Source organism: Kryptolebias marmoratus, linkage group LG14 (genome assembly GCF_001649575.2).
Source record: "Kryptolebias marmoratus isolate JLee-2015 linkage group LG14, ASM164957v2, whole genome shotgun sequence".
NCBI lineage: Eukaryota > Metazoa > Chordata > Actinopteri > Cyprinodontiformes > Rivulidae > Kryptolebias > Kryptolebias marmoratus.
In genome coordinates, this window is record NC_051443.1 from 8,682,349 (window position 1) to 8,710,107 (window position 27,759).

The window sequence follows — 27,759 nt, forward strand, 5'->3', positions numbered from 1 at the left end:
TCCTGAGGAGCGTGGAGGAGAGGATGCTTCTGCTGGAGGGGGGTGAGCACGGTTCCGTTCGCGGCGCAGAAAACGGACCCATCCCGCGGCGATGATCCCGCAGAGGAAGCCCTCCGGACGGTGAGTAGCCCCCCACCCCCCACCCACCCCGCTCGGATGGCGCGCCTGAGCTGCGGACACGCGGAGTTGGAAAGAGTCGGTGGAGCGAGTTCTGCTGCCCGGCCCGTCGTGACCCGGTCCGTCCGTTTTTTTTACGCCGCAGACTGAAGGGAGGGGAGGAGGGAGGGAGGGAGGAGGAGGAGGAGGAGGAGGGGGAGAAACGAAGAGCCCGCGCGTCCCGGGATGGCGAAAAGGCGAGGTCTAAACGAGCGGACTTTCACTGTGATCTGCTCGGGCTGTCATCTGCACACACAGAACAACACACAGATGAATTTACCACTCAATGTAAAATAGGTCAAAGTCAGCGGATTCCTTTAATGGCGGGCCGCTAGTCATCAACTGGCGGCAAGCGGGCCGAAAATGGTCGCTCATGTTCTGCCTTTTGGTGCGTATTCATATTCAGCAAAGCTTTTTCCTGATCAGTTTTGCCTTTGACGCCCGGTTTACCCAGCACCGATTTTGAAGTGAAGCCGTAGCTTTTCAGCTGTTTGTGTGCGCCTTGTTTTCCCTGAAACCGAAGCTCTTTCAATCCAGTTCTCAGCATGGAGGTTTTTGGGAACATCACGCGCCTGCTCTACGGACGGCTGCTATCATTAGTTTTTCTGCTCTTGTGCGAGTAGATGAACAACAGCAACAATAGCGGACAGCAGAGTTCTGTATGTGCTGCTCTCTCTTTTCAACATGTAGCAACGACCCTCGGACCAGCTGAACGTCCGTGTATTCACCATTTTGGATGTAAATGTTTCCATGCTCCAGGCTGCATGGGCGTCTCATTGAAAGCCTGCCATCAGTGTTGCCAGATATATGATAATTACTGCTTTTATAAGATAAGAAGGATTCCTCATAAAATGAATAACATTATAGACAACCCTAAGCACCCTCTTCTTCCTTATCAGCCCGTCATCTAACAACAGAATGTCTTCAATCGGAGGCTTCTTCAGACCAGTTGTAAGGCAGACTGCTACAAGATATCCATCCTGCTCAAAGCCATCAGCATCTATAACAACTCTTTAATGAAACCAGGATAATGGCTTATCAACATTTCATTTCCCTTTAGAATTAATGAAGTATTTTTAAATTGCATTGAATTGTTTTCGGGTCCTGTCTCCCTCCTTTTCTGTGCACAACCACAGCAGAAAACTAATCTTCCAACCTTCCCCTCAGAGAAAGCTCACCTCACTCAGCACATAAAATAGTCTGGGTCAAAATACAATCATTTTAAAGCGACAGCACGACAATTCGTCATTTCCTATCTGGCAACCCATCCTGACATGGAGACTACACCAGATTCAATGAGAGCAACCGTATCCACGTAAACGTGTTTTTTTTCTCATTGATTAGCCTCAATAAACTTTGAAAAAACAAAGGTTCCCAGAGATCGTTCTCATGTAAACAGGGCCTGACCCCAAACAGGAGGTTTATTTTCCTGTTTCTGACAAACATTTTCCACCAATCTCAACAACAAGAAGGTTGCAGGATGGCATGTACTGGATGACTGAGAATCTACGGCAACATATAATACTGACATTGGTGTCAAATGTAATCGATACTTGAGTTTGGTTCTACTTTCAGCACGTCGCTCCCGTTCCAGAAGTGTGTTTCTGCTTCGGAGTAGGCAAGATCAAATGTAAACACTGGACAAAACAAGCCTGTCAGAAAAATAATTTTGTCGGCTTTATCACACGACAACTTTAGGCTAAAGACACATGCTGACATGTGTAGCCTCCATATTTACCTCCGTTAACCAAGCATGTGACATCACATCTTCTTCTGCGCACGCGGGTCGGTTCAGGGCCATAACCTGTTCACACTGGAGTCTGATGATGGTCGCATTTGAATTATAATGTGAACGAGCATGCAAAAAGGTCAGATCTGAGGAAATAAAGAGGTGCAGTGTGAAAGTAGCCCTAAATTTCCATTCTTCTCTGTTCTGATGCTCGGTTTGAACTTCAGCACGTCGTCTTCACCACATCTAGACGCCTAAATGCACCGAGTTGCTGCCATGTGATTGGCTGATTAGTTGTATTAACAAGGCCGGTGAGTGTTTATAGAAAAGTTACGACTTTTTCTAAAATGGAGCAAAATCTAATTAAACTCTTTATTTAGGTTCAACAAAAAATATATATTTTCAACATCCTCACAGGCCTGCTTTAATATATTTAGAAAATATTGAGAATAAAAAACACATTTAGAGTGAATCTGTGTATAAGAACCATTACTGACTAGAGTCAACAAAGCAGATCCATCTAAAAATGAAATAAAAGTAAAAAAGTAAAAGTAAAAAAATAAAAGTGCTTTATTGTTTTTTTTTTTAGGGCTAAACTTTCCAGATTGACCAAAGAAAATTAAGATTTTGTTGCCTTAAAGTGAAAAGTAGGGGAGATATGAATATAATACAGTAAAAAAGAATCTTTTTGTGTGGTTACTTTGATCGTTGTGAAATATTCAGCAATTTCCTTTAAGTTGCATAAAGTTAATTATGTAAGGAAGTGTTGCGCCACAAGGTGGAGCATGAGTATGAGTAAACGGCTGATGACCGTTTTGTTTTAAGTGTTTTAACTGTTTAAAAGAAGTTTTATTACTATGAAGAACAACATCACATCTCCTGGTTTTATAAACCTCCTTAAGAAGATATTGCGAAGAACTCTGTATGTGATAACCTTACAAGGGGAAGTCTTGTTTCACTGTAGTTGGCAGTTTTTTTTTTACCCAAGTAAATGTGACGCTGGACATGTAATCTTGCTACTTTTAATTTAGACATTTTTAGGCCTACTTAGAACTACTGAGGAAGTGAAAACAGTTCCCTTCCTTCAGAGGGAAGGCAAGTGAGCAGTTTGACATAGTTACAGCGAGGCAACACAACAAAGACCGCACAGCAGGACTTTTTTTTTTTTTTCCACCCCTCAGTTTCATGTGTCCAAATGAACCCAAGTTGCCTCACCCTGAAAAGAAACTAAAACCTGCATGCAGCCTCTTTTGCTTGAAATGTCACGGGATTGCGCAACTTCTCGCACGCCGTCCAAAGATGGCTCGGCTCCTCGCAGTACACAGCTGCACGTCTTTTGAAGAAGTCACATTTGGATCTACGTTCCTTTTTTTTTTTTTTTTTACAATGGTTTGTCTGTCTCGAGCTTTGGTCGTGACACGAGCGTTTACACGTTTTATAAGCGTGAAAAACTCCCGTTTCTTAACTCGCACCAAGTGTCATGCACAGCAAAGAAGGGAACTCTACAACAAAACCTGTAAAAACACAAGACCAATGAATGTGTTGACGGGAACTAAATAAGCTGTACCTTAAACCAAGTCAAGATTACTTTAGGAGCAACAAACAAAAGTATGTAGACGGTCCTCAAACAAAAAGATCTCTTTGTTTCCGTCGGAACAGCAATGTGTTTGTTTCACACCAGAGTTAAAGAGCTGAGTTGAATATTATATTTAATTTAATTTCCTATTAATGTTGTCTCCTGGAGTTCCTTTTGTTGTTTGCTTCATCAGATGTTAATGGAAGTGTAAGTTTATAGATAGAATCGTAAACTTTACTGTACATATCTGAGCTGAGTGTTAACGCTGATAAGATGAAGAGACACCCCTTTGTATCAAGGGTAGCCTTATAAATGATTAATAAGCTGTAAACACTCAAATATGTTAAACAAAAAGGACAACACTGACTTGTTTTTTGGCAAATAGTGAGACAACATTTGTCTGTTCGCTCCATTTTCACCTTTCACCTGTATTCTTCATGATTTAGATTTTAAATATTAAACATCTGTCAGTAAGTACTGTGTGAATACTGAGTATTTGTAGATGCAAAACTTGTTTTGTATTAACAGTGTTTTATAACCATGTCATAAATGTATGGTAATGCTTTATAACATGTTATAAGACACTCTTGAATAACCTATTTAAAAGGCATTAATAAGACAATGTTTTATAACTGCTCTATATATGCTTAATATTATTTGATAACATGTTTATAAAGCCATAAATAACCCATCTTTAAGGCAATAATAACATACCTTTATAATATTTAATAAATGCTTCGTAACATATTTACAAAATAACAAATAATCTTTTTAAAAAGCATTAAAAGCTGTTTTATAACAGCTTTTTAAATACTTATTAATGCCTAATAGTGTGTTTACAAATTCATGAGTAACTTGTTAATAAAGCATCAATAAAACCGTGTTTTATAACTGTTTTATAAATGCCTAACAGTGCTTAAAACATGTTTACAGACTCACAAAAACCCTGTTTACAAAGCATTAATAAATCCTCAATGAAAGGGCTCTTATTGTGAAGTAGTACTGATTAGGATGATAAACTTGCACCAGAACAGATAACAGGCCTAACTCTTCTGTGGCAGTAAGATTTTTTCTTTTGCTTTGATAATATTTCGTGTTTCTTGCTTTACAAAGACAATTTAAATTTGTTTTGTCTTAATCGATCAATTATATAAAAAAAAGAAGGACAAGAGAAAGAAAAACTAAACTTTATGAGTTCAACAAACAGTTAAAAACACGGTCCGGTGCAAATTAAACCTTCCTCTGAACTAAGTTCTAATTTTATTCTCTCTCTTTTTTGTCTGTCTTAAAGTCAAAAGTGAATTTGCTGTGCGCCACTGCTGCTTTCGGTTTATTTCCTGAAGCACAGCCGGCAAAATGGTCAGTGTGCGAATTTAAAAAAAAAAAAAAAAAAAAAAAAGGAAGTAAAAAGAGCTAAAATGTTAAGGAAGTTGTTGAAATGAGGAAGCCTTAGAGCTCTTGCACACATCGCACACAGACTGAAGGGTAATCTGCCTCAGCTGGACAGCACAGCCAACACCACCTGTGAGTGCTTTACTGCTTTTACTTGGTTTAAGTCGTGGATTTAGTGGTTTATTGGAGGGGTTTTCTCATCATATTGACTTGTGCATACTGGCAGCTGATATACTGAAGGACTAAAAGAACTTAATTGGAGTAAAATCTAACTTTGAGACCGCTTCTTCATTTTTTTTTTACAGTAAGTGCTGTATAACAGCATGCCATTCGTGACACAGTCTTAAAATATTCTGTCACTCCTGACTTGCTTTTAAAAGAAAATCTAACAAAGCTCAGGAGATTCATTTACTTTTCTGTTGTTCTCGTTTCTAGAATTAATTATGGTGTCGATAAGGTTAAGGCAGCAAAACAAACATTTTAGGTTTTACTGAAAACCTAATTTATTATGTGTCTAACAGATCCATGTTTCAGCGTATTTTGTAAGCTTAGCTTGTGAAAAGTAAAGTATTACATCAAGTGAAAATAATGAATTAAAAGTGACATCAAGGTTTTCTTAGTTCCTTCAAATACTTTCAAATTAATGCCTCAAAAGACTAACAATTATAACCCAAAACAAAGTTCCAAATAATGCATATTAATATGCATGCTTTGTGTTTTTTACAATAAAAGTAGTTACTGTATGTAGTAACATCAGATATGTGTTAAGAGCCTGATATAATTTGTTACAGGCCTATAGCTTAATTTACCTTCTCCTTTCAAATTATACCAGTCATTTATTTTTACTTTTAAAGACAGAAACATTGAGGTGCTCTTGTTAATAAATGTGAACTTTGTAGGCAAATGATATTTAGAGATTAAAGGCATTTCTAGTGATGAGAAAGGACGGTGTTATCGCCGTTTTCGAACCTTGTAGATAACGTGATGCTTGATCTCCTACAATCTGTTAGTGCTTGAAGTATCTGTTAAAGATGACTCTCAGCTACTACCACACCAAACTTCAGCTCGATAGCTATAAAATTGCCTGAGTTAGAGCTGTTTTGAGTTGGCTAATGTCGGTCAGCTGTGGCAGCCATCTTGGATTGGGGCAACTCCAAAAGTTAATCAGTCGTAGATGGACATCTAATGATTAGTTTCTGTGAGCTTTGTTAAAATCTATCCAGCGGTTCATGAGATATTTTGCTAACACGACAGACAAACGCACACACAGACAGGCAACAACATAATGTTGGCGGTTTGTTTACTGCTTAGTGGATAGTTTTAACCCGACACCTTATTTAGCACAGTGACAGTCATGACTTTGGTAAATTGAGTAAAACAGCAACATTTAAAGATAATTTTTGCTTGTAAAAGGTTGTTAGTGTCAGAACTAAGTCAAAACTAAAATACAGGTTAGGTGTTGAAGCAAGTGTGTTCCTCAGCTCAGCTCTCATGTTGTACATAACAAAAATGTGTCCAAACTTATGAGTTTGTTTAACAGTCCAAAAAAAGGAAAGCTTCTCATTGATGGCAACACGAACTCATGTAGATTTTCTTTCCCACACAGGAAGCTAAACTTACCCACAAAAAGTAACTCACAGCAGTTTGTAACTGAGCCTTTAAATGTGTTATTTTATATTTAAATCAAAGGAAAAAGTAACATTCAGTGTGATTTTTCTAAAACTGAATATTTGGAATGTGGGATTTTGAGAATCCCTTGTGTGTTTCATTATGTTTTGTTTTGTTTTTGTAAAGAAATCAAATCTTATACTTTAATGGTAAAATCTAATGATGTCAGTTTATGCTTGTTACTGGGTGCGGCTGAGGGTGATAATGTTTTTGCCTTTAGTCTGGTTATGTGTGTGTGGGTCCGTTTGTCTGTCTGTTAGCAACATATCTCATGACCCACTGGATGGGTCCTAACGAAACTCTCAGCAGGTAATGATTGGATGTACATCTGCAAGTGATTAACTTTTTGAGTCAGTCCGATTAAAGGTGGCCGCTACATTTAATTGTACATAGCAAGCGCAAATATGCTTACACCTCAGTCAGTTTTACCTCTGTTGAACTAAAACCTGGTGCGGTGACAGCAGCAGGTGGTATGTGTTGCTTCAAGGAACGCTATGACTTTAATTATTTTAGAAATGCTCGGACAAGTAGGTGAATTCTAGTTTGATCATGGGGCATTGTGTCTCAGAAAGTAAAGAGTGTTGTTAATTTCCAAAGTTATAATGTCCAGTAGGTCTAACACTGCAACATTTATCATCATTCTTGGTTTTAAAAAAAATGCCACTGTAGCTACTGCTGAAAATTCTTCTATAAATCATTTTTGACACATGAACTGCGTAAGGAGAACCAAGATCAAGAGACGTGTTAAACCTGCCTGCAGCGGCTCATTAGCGTCCCCACGGTAACCACACACCCTTGTTTGTCACGCCATGACAGAACTCTTAATAAGACAGGCAGACAGAAAAACAGACTTGACTTGAGTATTTTATTTAAAAACAAAATCCTGAACCGTAACAGAAACGTCTGCCGTTAAACATCAGTTTTATTGGTCTGCTGTGTTTTGCAGCGGGGCAGATGGGCATGTAACCGGTCTGTGGGAACCAGAACGCTGGTTCTTCTTTCACTCAGTGACTTGCAAATTAATGTTAGTCGCTGTTCTGCCTCGCTTCATTGAAATGAAGCTACCATGAAAATGAGAAACTTAATTTCTGTATAAGTGTATGAACTTATAAAAGCAGCATGAGGTCATTTAATTATTTCCCCCTCGCTGTATGCAGGAGATACGAGTTTACAAGACCCAGAGAAGATTCTGAGCTCTGATACAATGGAAGTCAACAGAAGTTTGAATGTGTGCACACTTTGAAATAAAAACCAGTGAGACTCACTCTGGGTGAAAGAAGACAAAACTGGCTCCATTTTGATGTATAAATTGTGTAAGAAGTTGTTGAACTTGTGATAATAAAAATGTGGTTTTTTTGCTAAAATTTGGGGAAGTTCAGAAAGCTCAGACATAATTTTGATGTCAAACAGACCTAACATTTCTTTCATACGAGAGTTTTAAACTGAGATCATCTTGTCTTGAAAAATTACTGTGTTTTAGCTTTTTTTTTTTGTCAAATCTTTGAAACAACATCACAACGTCTTGCACGATCTGTTGGTGCTTGAAGTATGTGTTGAGGACACCTTTCAGCTACTCCCACACCAAATATCAGCTCAATATCTATAAAACTGATTGAGTTAGAGTTGAGTTGAGTTGCATCTGATAAGGTTGATTTAACTTGTTTTTTCAAAAATCATATTGTCGTCTTCGTGGTAATTGTTAATTTTTTTGGGGGGGGGCATATTTCATCTACACTGTTTGATGTACTGCTACCGAAAGCCACAGCACACACAAACTGAACTGAATTTATGCTTGATTGAAGAAGCTTCTTTAAAGCTTTGAAGATCAGATTAAAAATAATGATAAAATGAAATAGTTTCTTCGGCATGCCACTTCCACAAACTGTAAACAATATTGGAAAGTCAGTCATCTAATACCTTCTGTTGGAAATTTCTAATTTTGAAGCTGCATATTATTTATATTGCAATATAAAATATTTAAGATCTAGAGGTTGTTTTTTAACCCCCCCTTTTTTTGTTTTTGGTTTTATTCTGTTTGCAGATTAATTTTATCTTGGAGGAGTGACTGGACTTCCAAGAGACAGCTGCCTTCCAGGAAAATCAACATGGCCGACGGCGTGAATGCATTGCCGTTCTTTTACGGCAACATCACCAGGGAGGAGGCGGAGGACTACCTGCGGCAGACGGGCCTGAGCAATGGCCTGTATCTGTTGAGGCAGAGCCGAAATTATCTCGGAGGCTTCGCTCTGTCTGTTTCGAACGCAGGCCGGATCTACCACTACACAATTGAAAGAAACCCCAATGAAACGTACGCTATTGCCGGTGGGAAGAGCCACCGAAGCCCCATGGATGTTATTGACTATCATTCCCAGGAGATGGACGGCCTCATATGTCTGCTGAAGAAGCCCTGCAATCGGCCCAAGAACATGCAGCCAAAGGTGGGGCCGTTTGAGGACCTGAAGGAAAAACTTATCCGGGAGTACGTGAAGCAGACCTGGAACCTGCAGGTTAGTTGAAGCTCTGTCCAAGTGGAGGTAAAAAGATTTATTAGGAATCTTCTTCTGCTGGCTGCTTCTTTTAGGGTTCTCCACATCGAATTCCAGCATTCTTCTTTATCTCCCCTACCCTCTACATCCATGAACCTTCTCTGTGGTCTTCCTCCCTGACAGCTCAATGTTCAACATCCTCTGTCCCATATGTTCACTGTCCCCCCTCTGCTCATGTCCAAACCATCTCAGCGTCTCTAACTTTGTCTCCAAACCGCTCAATCTCAGCTATTCCTCTGATATAAAAGTCTCTCTTGAATCCTTGGATTTAGTGACATTTTCTGGAAATATATACCTGTAGAACTCATTAACTTTTAGACAAGATGGCCATGACAGCCAACTGACCTTAGAAAACACAAAGAAACGCTTATAGTTCAGGCACTTTTACAGATATTTAGCTAAAATTAGCTGTGGTTGAATCTGAGAGTTATTCGCAAGATCTTTGCTTAAAGCTTTAACTGTCAACTCTGTTTGCAAGCAGATTATTTCATGAATAAGAATGTGAGCGCAGTGTAAGTGTGAGCTCAGTGTTACAGTTAAGTGTCATGTTTGCCTGCAGGGTGCAGCCCTTGAGCAGGCCATCATCAGCCAGAGGCCTCAGCTTGAGAAACTCATCGCCACCACTGCTCATGAACGGATGCCCTGGTTCCACGGAGGGATAACCCGAGAGGACTCGGAGTCCAGGCTTCAGTGTGGCCCTCGCATGAGTGGGAAATTCCTGTAAGTGTCTGACAGCTGTTCTTTCCTGTTTACCGTATGGAGTATGGTAATCATGAAATTGGACATTAAATCCGACCCTGGATAATACAGTTTTTCTTGCAAGGTCGTCCAGTGCTTGTCCCTTTTTTGACACAAGTCACACAACTAATGTCTCTTCAGATGTTCTGTTGTGGGTTTTTCTGTGAATCGTCATTCCTTTCGCAGTAAGGCGTTTCGGCCATCTTGGCGATACAATTTATGGGCCTTTTTTGGGTTAGTGCGGGAAAATGGAGTAATCGCCACTCTGACAAAATCTCACTGAAGAGTATTTGAACCAGAGGCAACAAAAACAGCTGGGTAGTTCTGCTGCTGCTTTGTTTTTCACTTGATCGTATTTCATCATACACACGCAATTTGCTAATACTAAGAATTTTATGTCCTGAGTTGAAAGCAGTCCTTTGATCAACAAAAGTTGTTTTTAAATGTGCTGTAGAAGGAAACCTTGGCTTGATTTATGTGGCATCGTATCTGATCGAATATTACATAAGCACAGGGTGATGTGGTCAGAAGTTTACATCCATTCATCGTGGCCATGAATGTCTTAATCCTTTTAAGCTTTTGAGCATTTTTTTAACTGTATCTTTTCTATTATGGAATGATTAGACTACACGTACCTTTATCGAGGTTTGAAACGAGAACTGGGTGCATCAGTTTGAATTCATTGTGGATTAATATTATATGTAGAGGGTCATATATACATACCTGCTTACGATTGGTTCAGTGTCCGTGAACACCTTCCTTAGCAACCAAGTTGCGATTCGACCACACACTTTTTGTAGCCATCAGCAAACTTCTGGCATAATCTGGGATGGATGTTTGACCACTCTTTAAGGCAGAATTTGTAGAGATCATTTAAATTGGTTGAATCCCTGGCATGGACCTGACTTAAGCCAAAATCTTCAATAGGTCTGAGGTTTGGGCTTTGGGAAGGCTTAATGTCAGCCTGTTTTATCCAATCAGAAACCAGCTCTGTTGTGTGTTTGGGGTCATTGTGCTCTTGGAACACCTAATTGTGTCCAGATTTTAACCATCTAGATGATTCGTTAGAGGCGATGCTGAAGATTTTGTAGATAGACCTCCTTCTCTGTTTTCCGTCCACTTTTTGCAATGTACCATTATCACAGCATGATGCTACCACCACCATGCTTGGCAACCAGTACAGTGTTCTTAGGTATGAAAGCCTCATACTGACTCTTCTAAATAAACGTCTTGTCATTAGCTCAATCAAATAGCTCAGTTTGTGTCTCCTCTGACCATAAAACATTTCTCTAGAAGATTTTTGGCTTGTCCGTGTGGGCAGCAGCAAATCTGATCTGTGCTTGAAGGTGTCACTTTAGGAGCGGGGGCTTCTCTCAGTCTGTGGAGGTGTAAAACTGGCTTCACTGTGGACAGAGACACTGGTGTTCCAGCAGTGTCCAGTAAATGGCAGGATTGAGCCTTGGTGGACATCCTAACCATAGTCCTTTTATCTGAGGGTGACAGAAGAGTATTGGTCAATCCATTTAATGCCTTCAAAGAAACAAACCAAAAGAGAAACTTCCAGCAACTGTCAATCATGACCACTAAAAGATCATCAAAGCCCAAAACGAATCACTTTCAGGCCCACTATATGTGAATGTACACTTCCGATCACAACTGTATGTGATGTTGCAGTAATAAGACATTAAACGTTGCTTTATAAAGTCACAGATCGAGATCTAAGTTTCAAAGGGTTACTTACTTACAGTGAGACAGTTTCTTAACAAACTTGGGTTCGCCACCATGGCCAGAAGTGTGAACTTCTCTTTTTCACTGCAGTATAAATTACACGCTTGTAAAAAGAACACAGACACACATACATGCTCACACCTAAAGTTAATTTAGAATTAGCAGTTAACTATTAACACGTACAAGATTTCGGCCTGTGGAAGAAAACCGAACTACCCAGAAATGACCTACTCATAGAGAGGCCCCAAGCAAGATTTGAAACCCTGACCTTTGTGCAGCAAGGCAGCAGTGCTACGTTTATATGCCTCAGATCGTTTTTTTACCTAATGAGGTGAGCCCTGAGTGGGCTCTTGGTTATGGTGTCAAAGTGACTGGTACGTGCTGGGCAGAACCTGCTCAGAGAACAGTGGCAGGTGGGGAGTTTAATTGGGACAGTTCACTTGTCAAACAGTACCTTTATCTTGATTTTCAGTCTGAATAGGGCCTAGACCGTGTAGACAAGGCCTCACAGTCCTCTGACCTTTTGTCTTTTAAGTACTGTAGGTATCAGAGGGTTACCACAGGGATAACTGGCTATCTTCCTATCATTGTAAAGCAGAATTCACCAAGCACCCTCTACTAAGGAACGTGAGCTGGGTTTAGTTAGTTTCACTTCACTGATCATGTGTTGTTGCAACATTGCGGTAATTAATTTCCATTTCCAGCTAAGATTTTATTTGCGGTAAACAAACCATTTATTGTAGAAGAACTGACCCTGAAGGTTTTAATTACTTTGCATTGCACACATGAACGGAGTTGTTATACCGGCACACTTCTGCGTTTGTCTGTGTCTCTTCCTGTCAGGGCACCCATCCTGAGCCTGGTTCTGGTTCTGGTTCTCGTACTGCTGGAGGTGTCTTTATGTTAAGAGGGAGTTGATCCTTTCCACTGTCGCCAACGGGCTGCTCAGAATGGGAGACTGCATTGAAATGAAGTTTTGACACAATCTGCTGCTTTTTATAAATATGGAACTATTCTATTTTAAAATGCCTAACTAGTCTTAGGCATTTTATAATATACTGAATCTAATTGTAACATATTTGGATCAAACTGAGTATTTGTACAGAAGTAAAAGCAATATTTCTACAAAAACTATTTTTGATTTTTAAAGTTAAAGGGGTAAAAAACAGCTTGTTTTAGGCAATTCTGATATTGAACTGAAACGAGCTGCGTGCACAACACATTATGTCACCACCTAATGTGGTAGTTCCAGCAGCGAGACCCCTCTGGTCCATCTTCATGATCTTGGTCCATCTAACCACTGGAGTTTTTGTCCTTTCTTCATGACCAAACAGCTCCAGGTCCTTCGGATTGGATGGATGCTGCTTGTGTCCAACAATCTTCAAATAAAACCTGAGATTTTCAATTTAATTGAAGTCTGGGCTTAGACTGGACCATTCCTGGATATTTAACTGGTTTTCCTCAAACCCCTGAAATGTTGCTTGAGTTGGATGTTTAGGGTCGTTGTCCTGCTGGAAGGTAAACCTCTGTCTCAGTCTCAGATCTCTGGAAGACTCGAACATGAGTCTTACTCAAGAATTTCTTTGTGTTTTGCTCCATCCATCTCATCTTAACTTTGACCAGTATCCTAGTCTCTGCCAATGAAAACTGTCCCCATAGCATGATACTGCCACCACCATGCTTCACAGTAGAGACGGTGTACTCAGTAGGATGAGAGGTGTTAGGCATGCATCGTGGTGTTGCTCTTGATAGCCAGAAAGTTAAATGCAGTCTTATTTTCCACGTTTTTGGGGAAGAAATTCCACCTGGTCTGCAATGGATTTTTTTCTTATGGAATAATCTTTTCTGGACCACTTTTCCAAAATAGCTAAGCTCTGTGCAGCTCAGTGGTCTTATGGACAGATCCTCCTATCTCTGCAGAGGAGCTGCCCGGCTCCATCAGGGTCATCTTTAGCTTCTCTGGTTAATGCCCTCCTTACCCTATCTAATAATGGTTTATTATTGCTTCATGGATGTTTGTGGAGTTTTTTACACTCCAACCTTGATCTGTAATTTTCCATAACTTTGTCTCTGACCTGTGTGAAGAGTTCCTTCATGCTGTCTCTTGCTTGGTGGTAGCCTTTGGTAGATTTTTGTTGCGAGTTACTTTAATTGCCTTTAATTCACACAAATCCATGCAGGACAGTTTGTCCTCAGTGATGCTTAACGACTGTTGCATAATTCTACAATTAGGTGGAAGTTAAAATAAAATTGTAGCGTCTAAAATCATTTGGAAAGGCGTAAAACATCACGTTCTCGAAGCCGGGCCTCCTTCCGTATCTTTTTTGTGATTAGGAAAAGAAAAAAAAGGCATTTCGACATATCAGATGTTTACACCCAGTTAGATTTGCACAAAAGTATTTTTGGAGAATTCGAAGCTTCGGTTGAGAGGCAGTGGTCTCGGCTGAACAATCAGAAGAGAGGCGCACAAACACACACTGTGGTTTCCGCTCTGACGGTTTGCAAAGGACTTCCTGAAGTAGCCATACAAGAGGAAGAATGACAGCAGAGCAAGATGAGGCTGTCCCTTCTGTCATCAACCGTTTAGTGAAGATTTTTTTTTTCCACTGAAACGTGGCCTCATTGATGATATCTTTAACTTCACAAAAACCATTTAAGGCTTTATTTAGTCACTAAAGTTTGGATTTCATGAACAGCCCAACAATGTAGCTAAACATAACTAATAAAACAGCTCATTTTAGAATAAAAGACAGATGAAGTTTTTAGCAATACACAGGAATTTGTTTTTAAAAGGAGTTTCTGTATGGTTCCTGTAACTGTGGTCTGTTTGTTGTCGCTGTAATGTCTCGGCAGGCTCTTTTTCACTTCCTGAACCATAAAAATAGTTGCATCGAGTTTTCACAGCTCACATGCTGTGTGGCAACAGGTGGAATTAAACACCGTTAAAACAATGCATGGTTTTAAAAAAAAACAAACCAGAAAACAAATTAGGGTAAAATGCAAGTCAATAACAAATATATGGTTCAGATCAAAAATAGAATTCTGGTCAGCAGAAGTTTTGAAAGATTAAAACACGTCTCAGTTGATCTCAGAGGTTTGATTGTGGGGATAAAATAAAAGGAAATAAAAATATTTAGAAACAAAGCGCATGCTGTAATATTGATTATGAAATAGTTGTTTTTTTTAAGATAATAAAAAAAACTCAACTAGAATTGGATTAGCTGTTTAAAAAAATGTATTTAAAAAGAATTCATTAAAAGTGTTGAACACACCAGACAGTAAATACAGGTAAAGCTGCAGCGTAATAAAATTATTTAAGGTAGGTTTACAAAGCTAAATGTTTTGATCATTTCTTTAAATAAAAAAATTAGTGTTTTAAATAAAATCAGTTTTTCAAAGACATATATTGCGACTGTCCTACTTTAGCAAAAATATCCACAATTTTGATTTAAAATCAGACAGAAAAGTTTAGAAAAATAAAAAATCCTAACAACTACTTTATTGTTGTTATCATGCGTAGCAAACAGAATGTGTTGTGAGCGAGTCGACGGAGGAACAGGTGTTGCCTGTGAAGTGTACCGTGATAATGATGAAGATGATAACGGCGTCTTCGAGAGGCGCTGAGTTTAAAGTTTAAGTGAAAGCCACTACGATACCACCTTCTAGCAACTAAAAAAGCTTATCTATTTATTTTATCTTTTATTTTAAAGATGGTTCTAAATGTACTAACACTGTTTGAAGGTGTGACACAACCAAAGTTCACACACACATTTACACACTCATTTACACACACGACCGCAGTTATACGCTCAGCGATACACACCCCTACATTATGATTTGTTGATGTTTTTTTTTTCTCCACCAAATAAAATATTTATGAAACTTTTTATTCCGTGTATATTTTTACTCTGGTGTTAAATTTGGGGAACTAATGAAAATAAATTAAATTTAGATAAGCTGTTCTTTTTCACCGGACCCTCTTTAACGAAACATTTTGTTGGTGAAGAGGAGCGAACCTTCCAACACTTTAACTCTTATATTTCTAGATCAGTTATGCTCTTTTAGAGTTTTTTTGCATTCCAGAATAAACTGTATGTAGTGACTTGTTCTTAATAAAAACAAAAAACAAAAAAAAAACAAACCTAAGCCACTGAGGGGCTGCTGACTGCCACTTAATTGACGTGTCGTCCATCTGGAGCCAATGAATGAAAACTTGACGTTCTTATTACTATAGAGCATTTATTGGTTGTGCGCTCTCAGACAAGATGCGATCCTTTTAAGCTGCACACTTACTATTTTAACTGTTAAGTTAAAATCAATCCAAAAACAGCTCACAAACTGACGCAACGCAATAATCAGACAAGGACTAGGACAACGTCGACGGTCAAAAAACTGTGTGTTTCCGCCGCAATCAGCACACCTGCTGACAGGTTACCTGTGGCTCCATTTAATCCCACATGATGCCACCCACCGTGACCTTTAGGTATTACACCAAAATAAATATAAACACAAACCCCAAACATATGGCTCTAATACTGTATGTGACTGTATTTTGATGGATTTGTTATTCTTCTTGTATAATGCTCTGAGATCACTTTTGTTGTAAATTGGCAATATATAGGTAAACTGGATTAAATTGAATTCAATTGTATAATTTCTAAGAAGACTTATGCCAGTTTCTAGAAGTATCACTGGGTTTAATACAGTGCTATTTTAAAGGTTTTTTTAATTATCAACCAAAATTTGGGTCATTTTAGCTGAACTCAGTCTATTTATATATAATACATGTCTTTGCCTGAAGAAACAGCGACATTAAGACTCTGATTCACGAGCTCCAGTCAGTTTTGTGTGAGTATTTACATGATAAAAATGTAAGAAATGCGCAGTAAACATAATGCTGCTGTGTCAAATCCCTGAATCCAATCAGAGCTCTGTTACAGAAGACCAGAGTGATTCTGCGCCGTAGGAAGAAGTTTTGAACCTTTTCATGCATGCTACGTTTTAAAAAATGTTCAAAATTCATGATATTTCTCCTTGTTTTTTGCTTTTATATATTTTTCTTGTTACACAAAATTTGATTATACCAAATTTTTGTCAATTAAGTGATTTGAATCTATCAAACTGCTCATGCAGAAAATTGTTGCTTGTCATGCTCGTGCTTTATAATGAAAATCCTAAGCCACCAACCAGACGAGCCTCTGTGGAGAAGTTATAATTATCATGTTTCTCTCTGCAGAGACACAATTTGGTAACATCAAATGTCAACAATAGGCTTTGATTTCAGCCCACCCTTCTCTTGTTTCTCCCTCTTGTCTCGTGCGCAGGATCCGTCAGAGGGATGAGAACGGCTCATACGCTCTGTGTTTATTACACGAAGGCCAGGTGATGCACTACCGCATCGACAGAGACAGGCAGAACAAGCTGTCCATCCCAGACGGGAAGAAGTTTGACACCCTGTGGCAGGTCCATACCTCCTGTTTCATACTTCTGTTACTTGACCCGTTCTATTGCCTCCTAAAAATTAAAAAACAGATGCAGTATTCATCGTGGATGCTGTCCTAAAACACGCTGATCATGTTGTCAAAAATTAAAAATAAATACAAACATGTCCCACACCTTACCATCGGCACTTGTATTACATTAGGAGTGCTTCTTTTCACTTTCAGTTTTGGGGGTGAATGACTTCTAATGAACAAACAATGGATAAAAAAGTGGAAAAAATCCCATTTGAGAACATTTGTCTCCATTTCATTGTTCATCCTATCACAGCTGGTGGAGCACTACTCGTACAAATCCGATGGCTTGTTACGGGTACTCACCGAGCCCAGTCCGAGACCTGATGGAGAAACTGGTAAAAGACACACACAACAGAATGGGCTAAGACTATCACTGCAGCTGTAGAATTCATTCACCTTTGTTCCCTCTTCACAGTGCGAATAGGACGACCGTTACCTCCGCTGGGCAGTCCGGGGATAAGTAATGCCATTGTAAGTCGCCTAAGCGTGTGTGTCTGTGTGTGATGATGTAGTTTGCTTCACTGAGGCACATTTTCAACTCCAGGCTCTCTGCCCTGCTTTATTTTTTATGATGTTGAAAACGTGACGACACGATAATTACTACAGGTCGGTTCCAGATGTTTAAACGTTTCTGTCTTTCTGTCACAGGGTTTATGTCTGTCTGTTTGTATCCATTCATGTAGGCTTTAGATATATTTTTGCCATTTCCCCAATTAATTAGATTTTTCTCGCTAAATAATCTCACATTAATTTTATTTGAGCTAACAAACGGCTCATTTTTGTGCATCCATTAGATGTCCAGATTACGAGCTAGCGGGGTATTTTATAAAACCTTCGTACAAGTCCTATTGATGGTGCTCAGGAGACACTTTAGAATCAGCTATTTATGAAATAATGAGATAATTAACCATCATAAGGGGAACTGCGGTATGGATCTAAAAAGCAGAGAGGGCCATAAAGATGGATGGTTCGAGCAAAATATGAGCTTGGCTCCAAATGAAAACTACTTCAAACTGTTGTGGTATTTCTACTTCATAATTAAACTAGCTAACTGGGAGATTTATTGCATATTGTAACGGCTGCCTAATAGTTTATTGTGTTACGTGAATGGACGGTCTCCTCTTCCTAAAAGCGTTGAAACTTGTGCTTTTTTTCACGCTTGTTCCTGTTCTGGTGTCATTTTCAACTAGCTCTGTTTCTCCTGGGAAACTGATAATAACATGTAAAGTTGTAAACCTAATGAGATTTCGGCTTTTTTGTCAATCATTCAGACCTCCACAAAACTAAAGTGCTAATGTTGAATCATTGGAGAGCCTCTGTGGAAACTCTAGCAGATAGTTAGCCTAGCGCAGGGGTGTCCAACCCTGGTCCTCAGGACCACCATCCTGCATGTTTTCCTTGTTTCTCTGCTCCAACACACCTGATTTGAATCAAAGGGTGATTAACAGGCTTCTGCAGAACATGAAGAGGGAATTTAACCACTGAATCAGGTGTGTTGGAGCAGGGAAACAAGGAAAACATGCAGGATGGTGGCCCTCGAGGACCAGGATTACCTACCTCTGTGGAGTCTCTGTAGGACGTGCTATAGCAACAACAAAAAGGTGCAAAACAAGAAAATTGATTCAAGTTATCTCAGATTTGTGCTCAGTTGTTGTGAGGCAGAAGAAGAGCAGTGTAGGTAATGAAAGCACAGAACCATCCCATGGGAAATTTCACTCTTCAAACAGGATTAGGTGTTCGTCCCTTGATGGTTTTCCCTGAATCAGCCCGAATAAAAACCCGGTCAGTAGAGAGTTAAAAACAAGGTGCATGTAAATTAAAGTTAGTTTGAACGTGAAGATTGTTTAAATGATTACCTTTAGTAATCCAACGTCTTTAGGTTTGTTGTAGTGGACATCGGGTGTTTCAGTTGTTACCATTCAACATATTCTGTGTTTCAAAATCTTTCTTTTTGTTTTAGTTGACTTTTATTGGTTTTTTTGGCTTTTTGTGTTTTCGTTTGTTACCGTGTAGCCCTTTGGCTGTAGGAAATGGGTTTGGTTTTTAGGTTCGAGTTAGGTGTTAAAGTAGATTGGTCACAGTTTGCTCATTTATGTCAAATACCTAACCTGTTTGAGTTGTTTCAGGACAAACATTTACTGGGTTTAAAGTCTGTCATAGTGGTGGTACCCGAAGAGATGAGTACCTGGTATGAAAACTGCTGGGCTAAATTTGTATTATTTTCAAAGTCAAAAGTCAAAGTCAAATCAATTTTCACCATGACGTTTATGTGGTTTGGTCAGTTTGTAATTTCTTTGTTCGCTTACAATTATTCCCACTCAGTATACTTAAAAGTTGTTCATGTGTTTAATTTGATTATGTCAGAATGAGCTACAGATGCTGCCTAAACTGCAACATTATGCAAAACAGAGGTAGGTTTTCTCTGGCCGTGCCTTTTTTAACCGTTATATATGACACAGTAGTGATGATATGAAGTCAAAAAGGACCTCTGGGGGACAAAAGCCCCCCCATTGCTGCTTTAAACCATAAGACACGTGGTGGTTTTCTACGAGAACCTTCCACAATGTCATTTTATAGCACCCTCTAGTGGAGGACCATAAACTCTGTGTTGTTTGAAAGAGTTTTTACATTTTACACATTTGGCGCCACTGGAAAAACAATAATTATAATAGTTTGCTTTGAATTGGTAAAGTTATTATAGTTAATATCACAAAGGAATTATTTAAAAAATTTAAACCATCCATCCATTAATTTACCCGCTTTTCCCTGCAGGGTCGCTCCCCTGGTGACTATCTCCAGCAGTCATTGGTGAAGTCCCTGTAGGGCCCCTGGTCCATCACAGGGACGTTTTAGTTCCCATTAGTTTTACTTTCAGTCCGTGGTAGTTGTGTTTTGGTTTGGTGAGGTTAAAGCATGAAGTTTGTTCTGCTTTGGAACTTAATCTGGAACCAGAAAAAACAAAACAATACTCTGTTTTTGATTAATGTGTCGCTACAATAGTTGATGTATCGTTGTGAACCAGACATTTCCCCGAGTAGGTTTTGAATTGTAAGGATGAAACACGTGTCCATATTAACACTATGTCACCTTTTGATACATTCTCTTGTTGTTGTTTTTTTTTTTCTAGCAAACTGCAGCAGATGGAATTATGTCTATGTTCAAAAGCCACTCCATACTTAAAAGGAAAAAGGTACCCAAACAACCTCCCTCACACCTTCGCACACACCTCCCAGTTTTTAACGAATGCCTCAGTGAGTAGTGCTACTTTTCACAAACTTTATAGCCCTTATAGAAGTGGGGTACATTGTTGACAGATGGGCTACCTTCTGACAACGCCCAATTAGTCAAATAGAAAGGATAGATTTTATCAACGCCTGGAGTTTTTGCTTCATGGTGAAGACTTTAGAAATAGTTTTGATTGCAGTTGGTGAATGTTAAAAATATACAAATATGTAAAATATGTTACAATATATATTTCCACCATGAAAAATTCAGGATTACATAAAAGAGAGAGGGGATTAGAACAGACTACTGATATAGCTTAAAATAAATTTAAATTCTTCATCTTATAGCCTCTATTTGAATGCATTTGTTGAGTCGCTGCAAAACAGTGTACTCTGTGTCATGCATTTTGTATTTATATCTTCTTTGATAACTGGTAACAGAGTCGTGAATCTCAACAGGACCCGGATAATCTCAATCCTTATGAGACCAGGATGGCTGGCAATCAAGCAATCAGCAAAGGTAAGTTCTGGACACATGTCAGCGCAATCTGCATTGAAAAGAAAGTCTCATTTCTTTAGGCTTTTATGCACACTCTGTTGAAACTCTGTAATTACATCAAATTTATCAATGTATATGCTGAAAATGTACGCTTTATTTAGTATAGTAGGCATAATTTCATTAGGATTTTCTGCAACAATATATTACCAATTTAAAAAATGTATTACTGACTCTGTCTATCATCGGGCCAACACTTGAACACATAAGACAGACAACCATGAACATCAACACTAAGAGATATAAAATGTCCAGAAAAACCTGACATTTATGTTTTAGGACTATGGAGGGAAGCTGGAGCACCTGGGGAAAACCCACACAAGCACCAAAACTTGCACAAACAACTTAGACCCTATCTAAAAAAAGAAGATAATTTTTCTTCTTGTTGTGAGGTGTCAGTGCTCAGCATCTGCACCACAATACAGCTGAGAAATTATGATTATTTTCCAAATGTTACATTAGTATTTGTTTAGTTTGCACAGGTAAACATGAAACAGATGAACTGTTTTTTGCTTATTAATCAACAAACTAATGGAAACAAAGGATATAAATGATTTCTTTTCAACTTATATTTTTTCATTTGATTTGATCTAACTTTAGGATTATACATTAAATATTAAAGTTGAATTTTTTGATTCATTATTAAATTAATACAAATGTTTCAGTGGTTTTAATGTAAAACAATGCTGTTGATAATTATTTTTTATAACAGTACATTTCAATGGAGTTTACATAAACAGGAAACAAAATCTTTAAAATGAAACAGGTAGAATATGTATAATTACATTTTTTTAGTCTAGGACTAGTTTACAGCAGTTAATTTATGGTAAGTAGTCATTTGAACTTTAATCTCTGTTAGGTAATCTAACCCTGAAAGATCAAATTTCGGCTACATCTCTGGCTAAACAGGGAGTTATTATTTTAAAAAGCAGAAATAAAAATAAGCAGGACTGAAAGCAAGCAATGTTTTGGTTTTGATATGAGCGCAGAGAGTGTATATTTATAAATCAGCTTCCTACCTAAATGAAAACTTTTACACAGCATCACTTCCTTTAACCTGACGTGGCCATTTTGTCTCCGTTAGAGGCGATGCCGATGGACACAGAGGTGTATGAGAGTCCCTACGCGGATCCAGATGAGCTGAGGAGCTCTACCGTGGATCGCAGCCAGCTCTTTTTGGAGGACGGAGAACTGGGCTCTGGGAACTTCGGCACCGTCATGAAGGGGGTCTACAAGATGAGAAAGTATGCTGCAGCACGTTGCTGCAAAAGGGTCATACCGTCCTTTTCTTTTTTATTACTCACCTTGATCTTTCTGTGTTAGGACAGAGAAACCAGTTGCTGTTAAAATTCTGAAGAACGACGACAACAACCCGGCCATACGTGAGGAAATGCTGCGGGAAGCCAATGTCATGCAGCAGCTGGACAATCCCTACATTGTTCGGATGATCGGGATCTGTGAAGCAGAGAACCTCATGCTGGTCATGGAACTGGCCGACCTGGGTCCGCTCAACAAGTTCCTGCAGAAAAACAAGTACGTTACCAGCAGGGAAACACACTCATACAAACTAGTCTGGTTTGAAATTTGAGCCTAAATCATACTAGACTTTAACAATGAGCATATCTACAAATAACTGAGAGGTTATGGAAATCTGAAATGAATTTATCTTGCTGTAAAAAATTAAGCTTTTTTTTGTTGTTGTTTAAATTCCTTTTTGTTTTACTGCAGTTTATTCCTAAAGTTAATCAAACTTTTTCATCATAATTTGCAAATTTGAATTTAATGCGAACGACCCGAGCTAAAAAGTTTAGTTAGATCCTAACATTACCTTGTAGGTTTGACATTTTAAAAACTGCAACAAGCCTGTGAAAGATTAGATATTTTTTATGGCATCCTCAGCTCTTCTCTTCAGCCTATGTGTCTCATGTTGGAGTTCTGGTGGATTTTGCGATCTTAGCATTTAAGATTCGGGATGAAAAAGGACCAAACGATAAGATCATTGTTAGCTTTTCAGGTAAACTCGCTTTCAGCTCTAAGGTACGTGTATCTGATTATCCGCAGGCAAACGAACATAAAGAACATCACGGAGCTGGTTCACCAGGTGTCCATGGGGATGAAGTACCTGGAGGAGCACAACTTTGTGCACAGAGATCTTGCTGCCAGGAACGTACTGCTGGTCACACAACACTATGCAAAGATCAGTGACTTTGGCCTCTCTAAGGCTGTCGGAGAGGAGCAAAACTACTACAAGGTAACTTAGCCTGGGGTATTCAGCACGCACAGTCAGATCATTATAACATCTGGGCAGCTCTTTTTTTCCCCTCCGCTAAAAAGGGGTGACGATGTAAAAGAAATTAAACAAATACAGTAACTCCACTTTCAGAATGAGGCTAATACACTAACGGCAGTGTGTCTGTGCATGGATATGGACGGATTGTAATGAAATTCTCAAATCAGTAATCATTGGGTGTACATCCACAGCTGATTAACCTTTAGTGGATTTTGTCTCTAAACATATCAGGAAAAATAGATTTCAAACTCTGCACAAGAAGAATAAACCCATACGAGTTCATTCAGTTGGAAAAGAAAACAAACAAAATCGATTTTTTTTCCCTCAATGTTTTCCTTTTAATGTTCTTCACACATTTCATAGGTTTGTACCTGCACATGGGTTGGCTTCTCACTGCTCAGAAATTACCATAAAGGCTAGAAAAGCTGCTGACAGTTGTTTACTGTAAATGCAATAAAACATGCACAGGCAAAAAGGTATATATGTTCTGCCGAATCCAAACTGTTGGCCACCATTTGATGACCTCTGCTGCACGTTAAACATAAAACTGTTAATCCGTGTCTCGCTGTGCGACTAGTTTAGAACACAAAATCATGAGAAAATGTGAAAATTTTTTATTTGAAATCTCTCCAAATTAAATTACTTTTGTGTACATACGGAACTGCAGATAAATTGCGATATTCTTGCAAATGACATAGAGATTTATTTGAGTTTAGTCACAAATTGTCCTTGTTATGTCTTAATTTGATCGCAGTTCACGCTCTTCTTTGTCTCCAATCAGTCACAGTTTGGTGTCGCAGGTTGCCAAACCCTCTCAGAGTTGTTTCAGGTTGTTTGTATTTTCTGAGAGCGGGTCCAGACGTCTATGATGGATCTGGGACTGTTTTGATGGAAAATTTGTTTTACAACTTTTCTGAACATGTTCAAAATTCCAGCAACACGACAAGGAGGCCCTAAGATGCTCGCGAGGACATTGAGAACCGCTCGCTAACACCTTTTAATCTGTTTTATTCAGTTTTTGTCAATCATTTATATTGCAACAACACCATTTCCATTTTGGGGAATATTAAAGTGCTGTTCGGATATCTTGGTTAGTGGTTTACATGATGTCAGTTCATGCCACCGGTGGCTTGTGGCACATTAACCCTGCTAGTTGAGGAGCATTATGAAGCTGTAAAACTTCCAGCATGATGTAACTCACAGCTGCTGACGACTCGTGGGTTTCTCTTCCTCCAGGCTAAAGGTCACGGGAAGTGGCCGGTGAAATGGTACGCTCCTGAATGTATAAACTACTTCAAGTTTTCATCCAAAAGTGACGTGTGGAGCTTTGGTGTGCTCATGTGGGAGGCATTTTCCCACGGCCAAAAGCCCTACAAGGTAGGATAAATCACTAACCAGCCCTCAGCCAGGATGACATAGTTAACACATCACATCACTGTGTTGCAGTTTAGACAGGAAGTTTATTGGAACCGCCTACAACTCAAAATTACAGTTATGTTTAGTCTGTTTTACATACTTCATATCAGAAGATAAATATTTTACGTTTTAACTCTGTGGGTGGGCTATGATGTTGAATTGTATTGTCATCTGTCTCATAATCAATAATCAGTCACAGCCTCTGATACTGACATCACTCTTTGCTTGGAAATCCCTCTGAGGTCTCCATCCAGTCCAGACTTCTGTGTTTAGCCCATGCCATATGTTTGGAGAATTATATGAAGGAAGTTTTACATAATTAGATATTAAACTCTACACAAATGTCATATATTTTGACATTTGTGTGTCGGATTTTCTTAGACAAACAGGTTAACCTCCAGGCAGCCTGTCTGCTGTCTGTTCGTTCAGCTTTTTTTGTTTTTTGTTCCTTAAATGTCAAGACATCAACCTGTCGTGTGTGTTTTACAGATATTTTCATTTTTAGGAGCATCTATAGACAAGCTAAGAACGCTCTTTCTCTGCATGCTAATATGTTGTTAATGTGGATGTTCTCGTCACCTAGTGACTCGGGATGAGTATTTCAGCATTATTTTTAGAATAATGTGCTTTTTCATGAGCAGAAAACATATATATATATACATTCACTGTTAAAAATGCCTAGGGTGGTGTCAATGGAGCCCTGGAAAAGTTAAGGTTAGATTATAACCAAGTGAGGAGAAAACTGCACAAACTTCAGGAGACAAGGAAATTTAAACAGATTACAGAAACCCTGCTCTGTTTGTTCATTTTGAGCTGTAAGGAACATGTTAGATTTTGGAAAAGTGGACATCCTGCTGTGAAACTTTGAGCCAACATAGACTGTGTTTACCTTTTCTGAAATAGACTCAGAGACTGCTGTCAGAGGAACGGTAACCTGGTTAATTGTACTAACCACTGTTAGAATAGTCAGCACAATAACAATTTTGTGCTTGTTTTACTAAAATATGATTGTATTTGTCCTGTAGAGCTGTCTACGGTGCTACAACTACATGTTAGGTTCACTCAGAAGAAGAAAATAAGAACTGAGAAGAAATTTTTTCTTTGTTGCTTCCCAGTTTCAAGTTTAAAGTCATAATGCTGAGAATGAAGTCGAAATCTGGAGAATAAAGTCAAAAATTGTATTTCAAGGATGATGTCCAGCCTAAGGAAGCCAACCTGACTGCCCTTTGTATTCGTTCTGGGTTTTATTGATATTCTAGCCGAGGGTTATGAGCGCACTTTTAGGGTAAACTCCAATATAAAAGCACAAAGCTCTGTCTTGTTTGGATTTCTGCAGCAGCAGCTCAATCACGATAGCAGAACTGACAGAACGTCCTTAAGTCCTTCACAATAAGAGCCTCAAATGTAACCTTAAAACACTCTGAATGTATCTGAAGCTTATAAAATTAGTTTACATTATTATTATTATTATTATTATTATTATTATTATTATTATTATTATTGCTCTATGGTAAAACTGCGGCCTAAACAGGTTGGAGTTTTGAGACATTATGTAAATTTGTTAACAGCTCTCAAGTTAGTGTTTAAGCTAAAAGAATTTTCTCTTTTCTAAAACTTATCCTGAATTTTAAAGTTCCTATTTACACAACTAACATGGGCGCTGGTGTCAGTGATGGTTTGGTTTTTTTAATGCTCTTTTAGTCTGAAAATAACTGTATTCTGACTTTATTCTTGACACATTATTTTAACTTTATTCATAACATTTTGGCCTAAATACTGACATAACTTAAATCTTTGCTTTTAATATACAGAATTAGATTATTACTCAGTTGTAAAGTGGGCTTTGTTGCTAGATAAAGTAGCTTTTCAGACGCTGTTATTACAACATTATTGACAACAAAGTATGTTCTCGCTGACAAATTTTGTCATTCCGTGTTTTCATTTATTCCGCTGCTTATAAAGACGTGAATATAAGAATGAGAGGAGCACAGGAACACATCTATAACTATGGGCAGAAAGTGAGGCGGCAAAGCTTGCACTGCCAGCCTCACCCGGCACTGTGACCAAATACATCAACAGCAGCGTTGGAAATGGTCAAGAATAGGAGTTCTGTGTTGGGAAAACAGCAGCAGATGTTTAAATTCAGATACGAGGATCAGATCCAAAAATAAAAAAATAAACCTGGATGGACAGATCTCTAAATATTAGCTTCCCAGTGAGTTTATGGCCTTTGTTCTGACCTGTTCACAGGGCATGAAAGGAAACGACGTTATGCAAATGATCGAAAGTGGAAAGCGCATGGACCCCCCACTGAACTGCCCACCTGAGATGTCTGACCTCATGAAAGCATGCTGGACATACAAGTAAGAAGTCATATCTGGGTGGTAATATAGGGAATCAATGGCCAGTTTTTACTTGACGGCATCATTTTTTACAGTGTTTTGCTTTTTTTTTTGTCTTCCAGGGTGGATGAGAGGCCTGCGTTTAGGGTTGTTGAGCCGAGACTACGAGAGTATTACTATGACATCGCTGCACAGTGATTCGTCACACAGATGTTATGATAATATGCAAACCTTTGGTTGTTGTCATCTATAAGCCATTAAGCATGAATGTCTTATTAGTTACAAACATTGTAAAATGCAGACCTAAGCTCTGGAATTTGTTCAGTATCACAAATACTTTGGATACTGCGGCTCAGGAAGCAGATTGTTCGTTTTCCAAACTCATCTGTACGTATTAAAGTAGATTAGGGTGGATATGGTCATCAGTGATAGAGAAAAGCACTGTGTAGACTGTAGTGGTAATTTCTGTATGAATGGGTGAATGTACGGTCAGCATGGCTAAAACATCACCACAAAAATGCAATCTCTTTACCTTATGGACTATTATTACGCATATGCCATGCATTTTATTGTTTTTATTTTATTTTTTTCTGAATGTAACCAAGAAGAAGTTTATGATGACTTTTTTTTCTTTGAGAAAATGTTCCAGCTAACTATGTAAGCAACATCGTTTGTTGTTTGTGCTTCCAACTGAAAGCTGCAAAATGTGTGAAAGCTGTACCACAATGTCATAGTTTAACATAAAACTGCATATCCTTGAGAGAGTCTCATTGTTTCAGGGTTTCAGAGACTTCTGACTGTTTTCAAACTCAAGAGTCCCAGAAAATCAGCTGGATTTTGCAAAAATATTGTCCAATTTATTCACAAAAATCACATGATTTT

At 38.7% G+C, this 27,759-nt stretch overlaps 1 protein-coding gene across 3 annotated transcripts; it reads left to right on the top strand.

Annotated features, from left to right (window-relative positions):
• syk (spleen tyrosine kinase) lies at window positions 1-27,637 on the top strand. 3 transcript variants are annotated; one of them, XM_017434007.3, is made up of 14 exons: window positions 1-120; window positions 8,563-9,028; window positions 9,627-9,787; window positions 16,858-16,996; window positions 17,303-17,384; window positions 17,465-17,520; window positions 20,177-20,239; window positions 20,715-20,793; window positions 21,914-22,073; window positions 22,153-22,362; window positions 22,891-23,080; window positions 24,356-24,496; window positions 26,786-26,898; window positions 27,000-27,637. In XM_017434007.3, exons 1-14 carry the CDS (start codon window positions 92-94, stop codon window positions 27,073-27,075), a joined length of 1,965 nt encoding a protein of 654 aa, XP_017289496.1. In that variant the 5' UTR covers window positions 1-91; the 3' UTR covers window positions 27,076-27,637. The 3 variants fall into 3 exon arrangements, with proteins under 3 accessions (XP_017289496.1, XP_017289497.1, XP_017289498.1); XM_017434008.3 differs by having other exon boundaries at window positions 20,733-20,793; XM_017434009.3 differs by lacking the exon at window positions 1-120 and adding an exon at window positions 4,848-4,985.
• The last annotated feature ends 122 nt before the right edge of the window (window positions 27,638-27,759 follow it).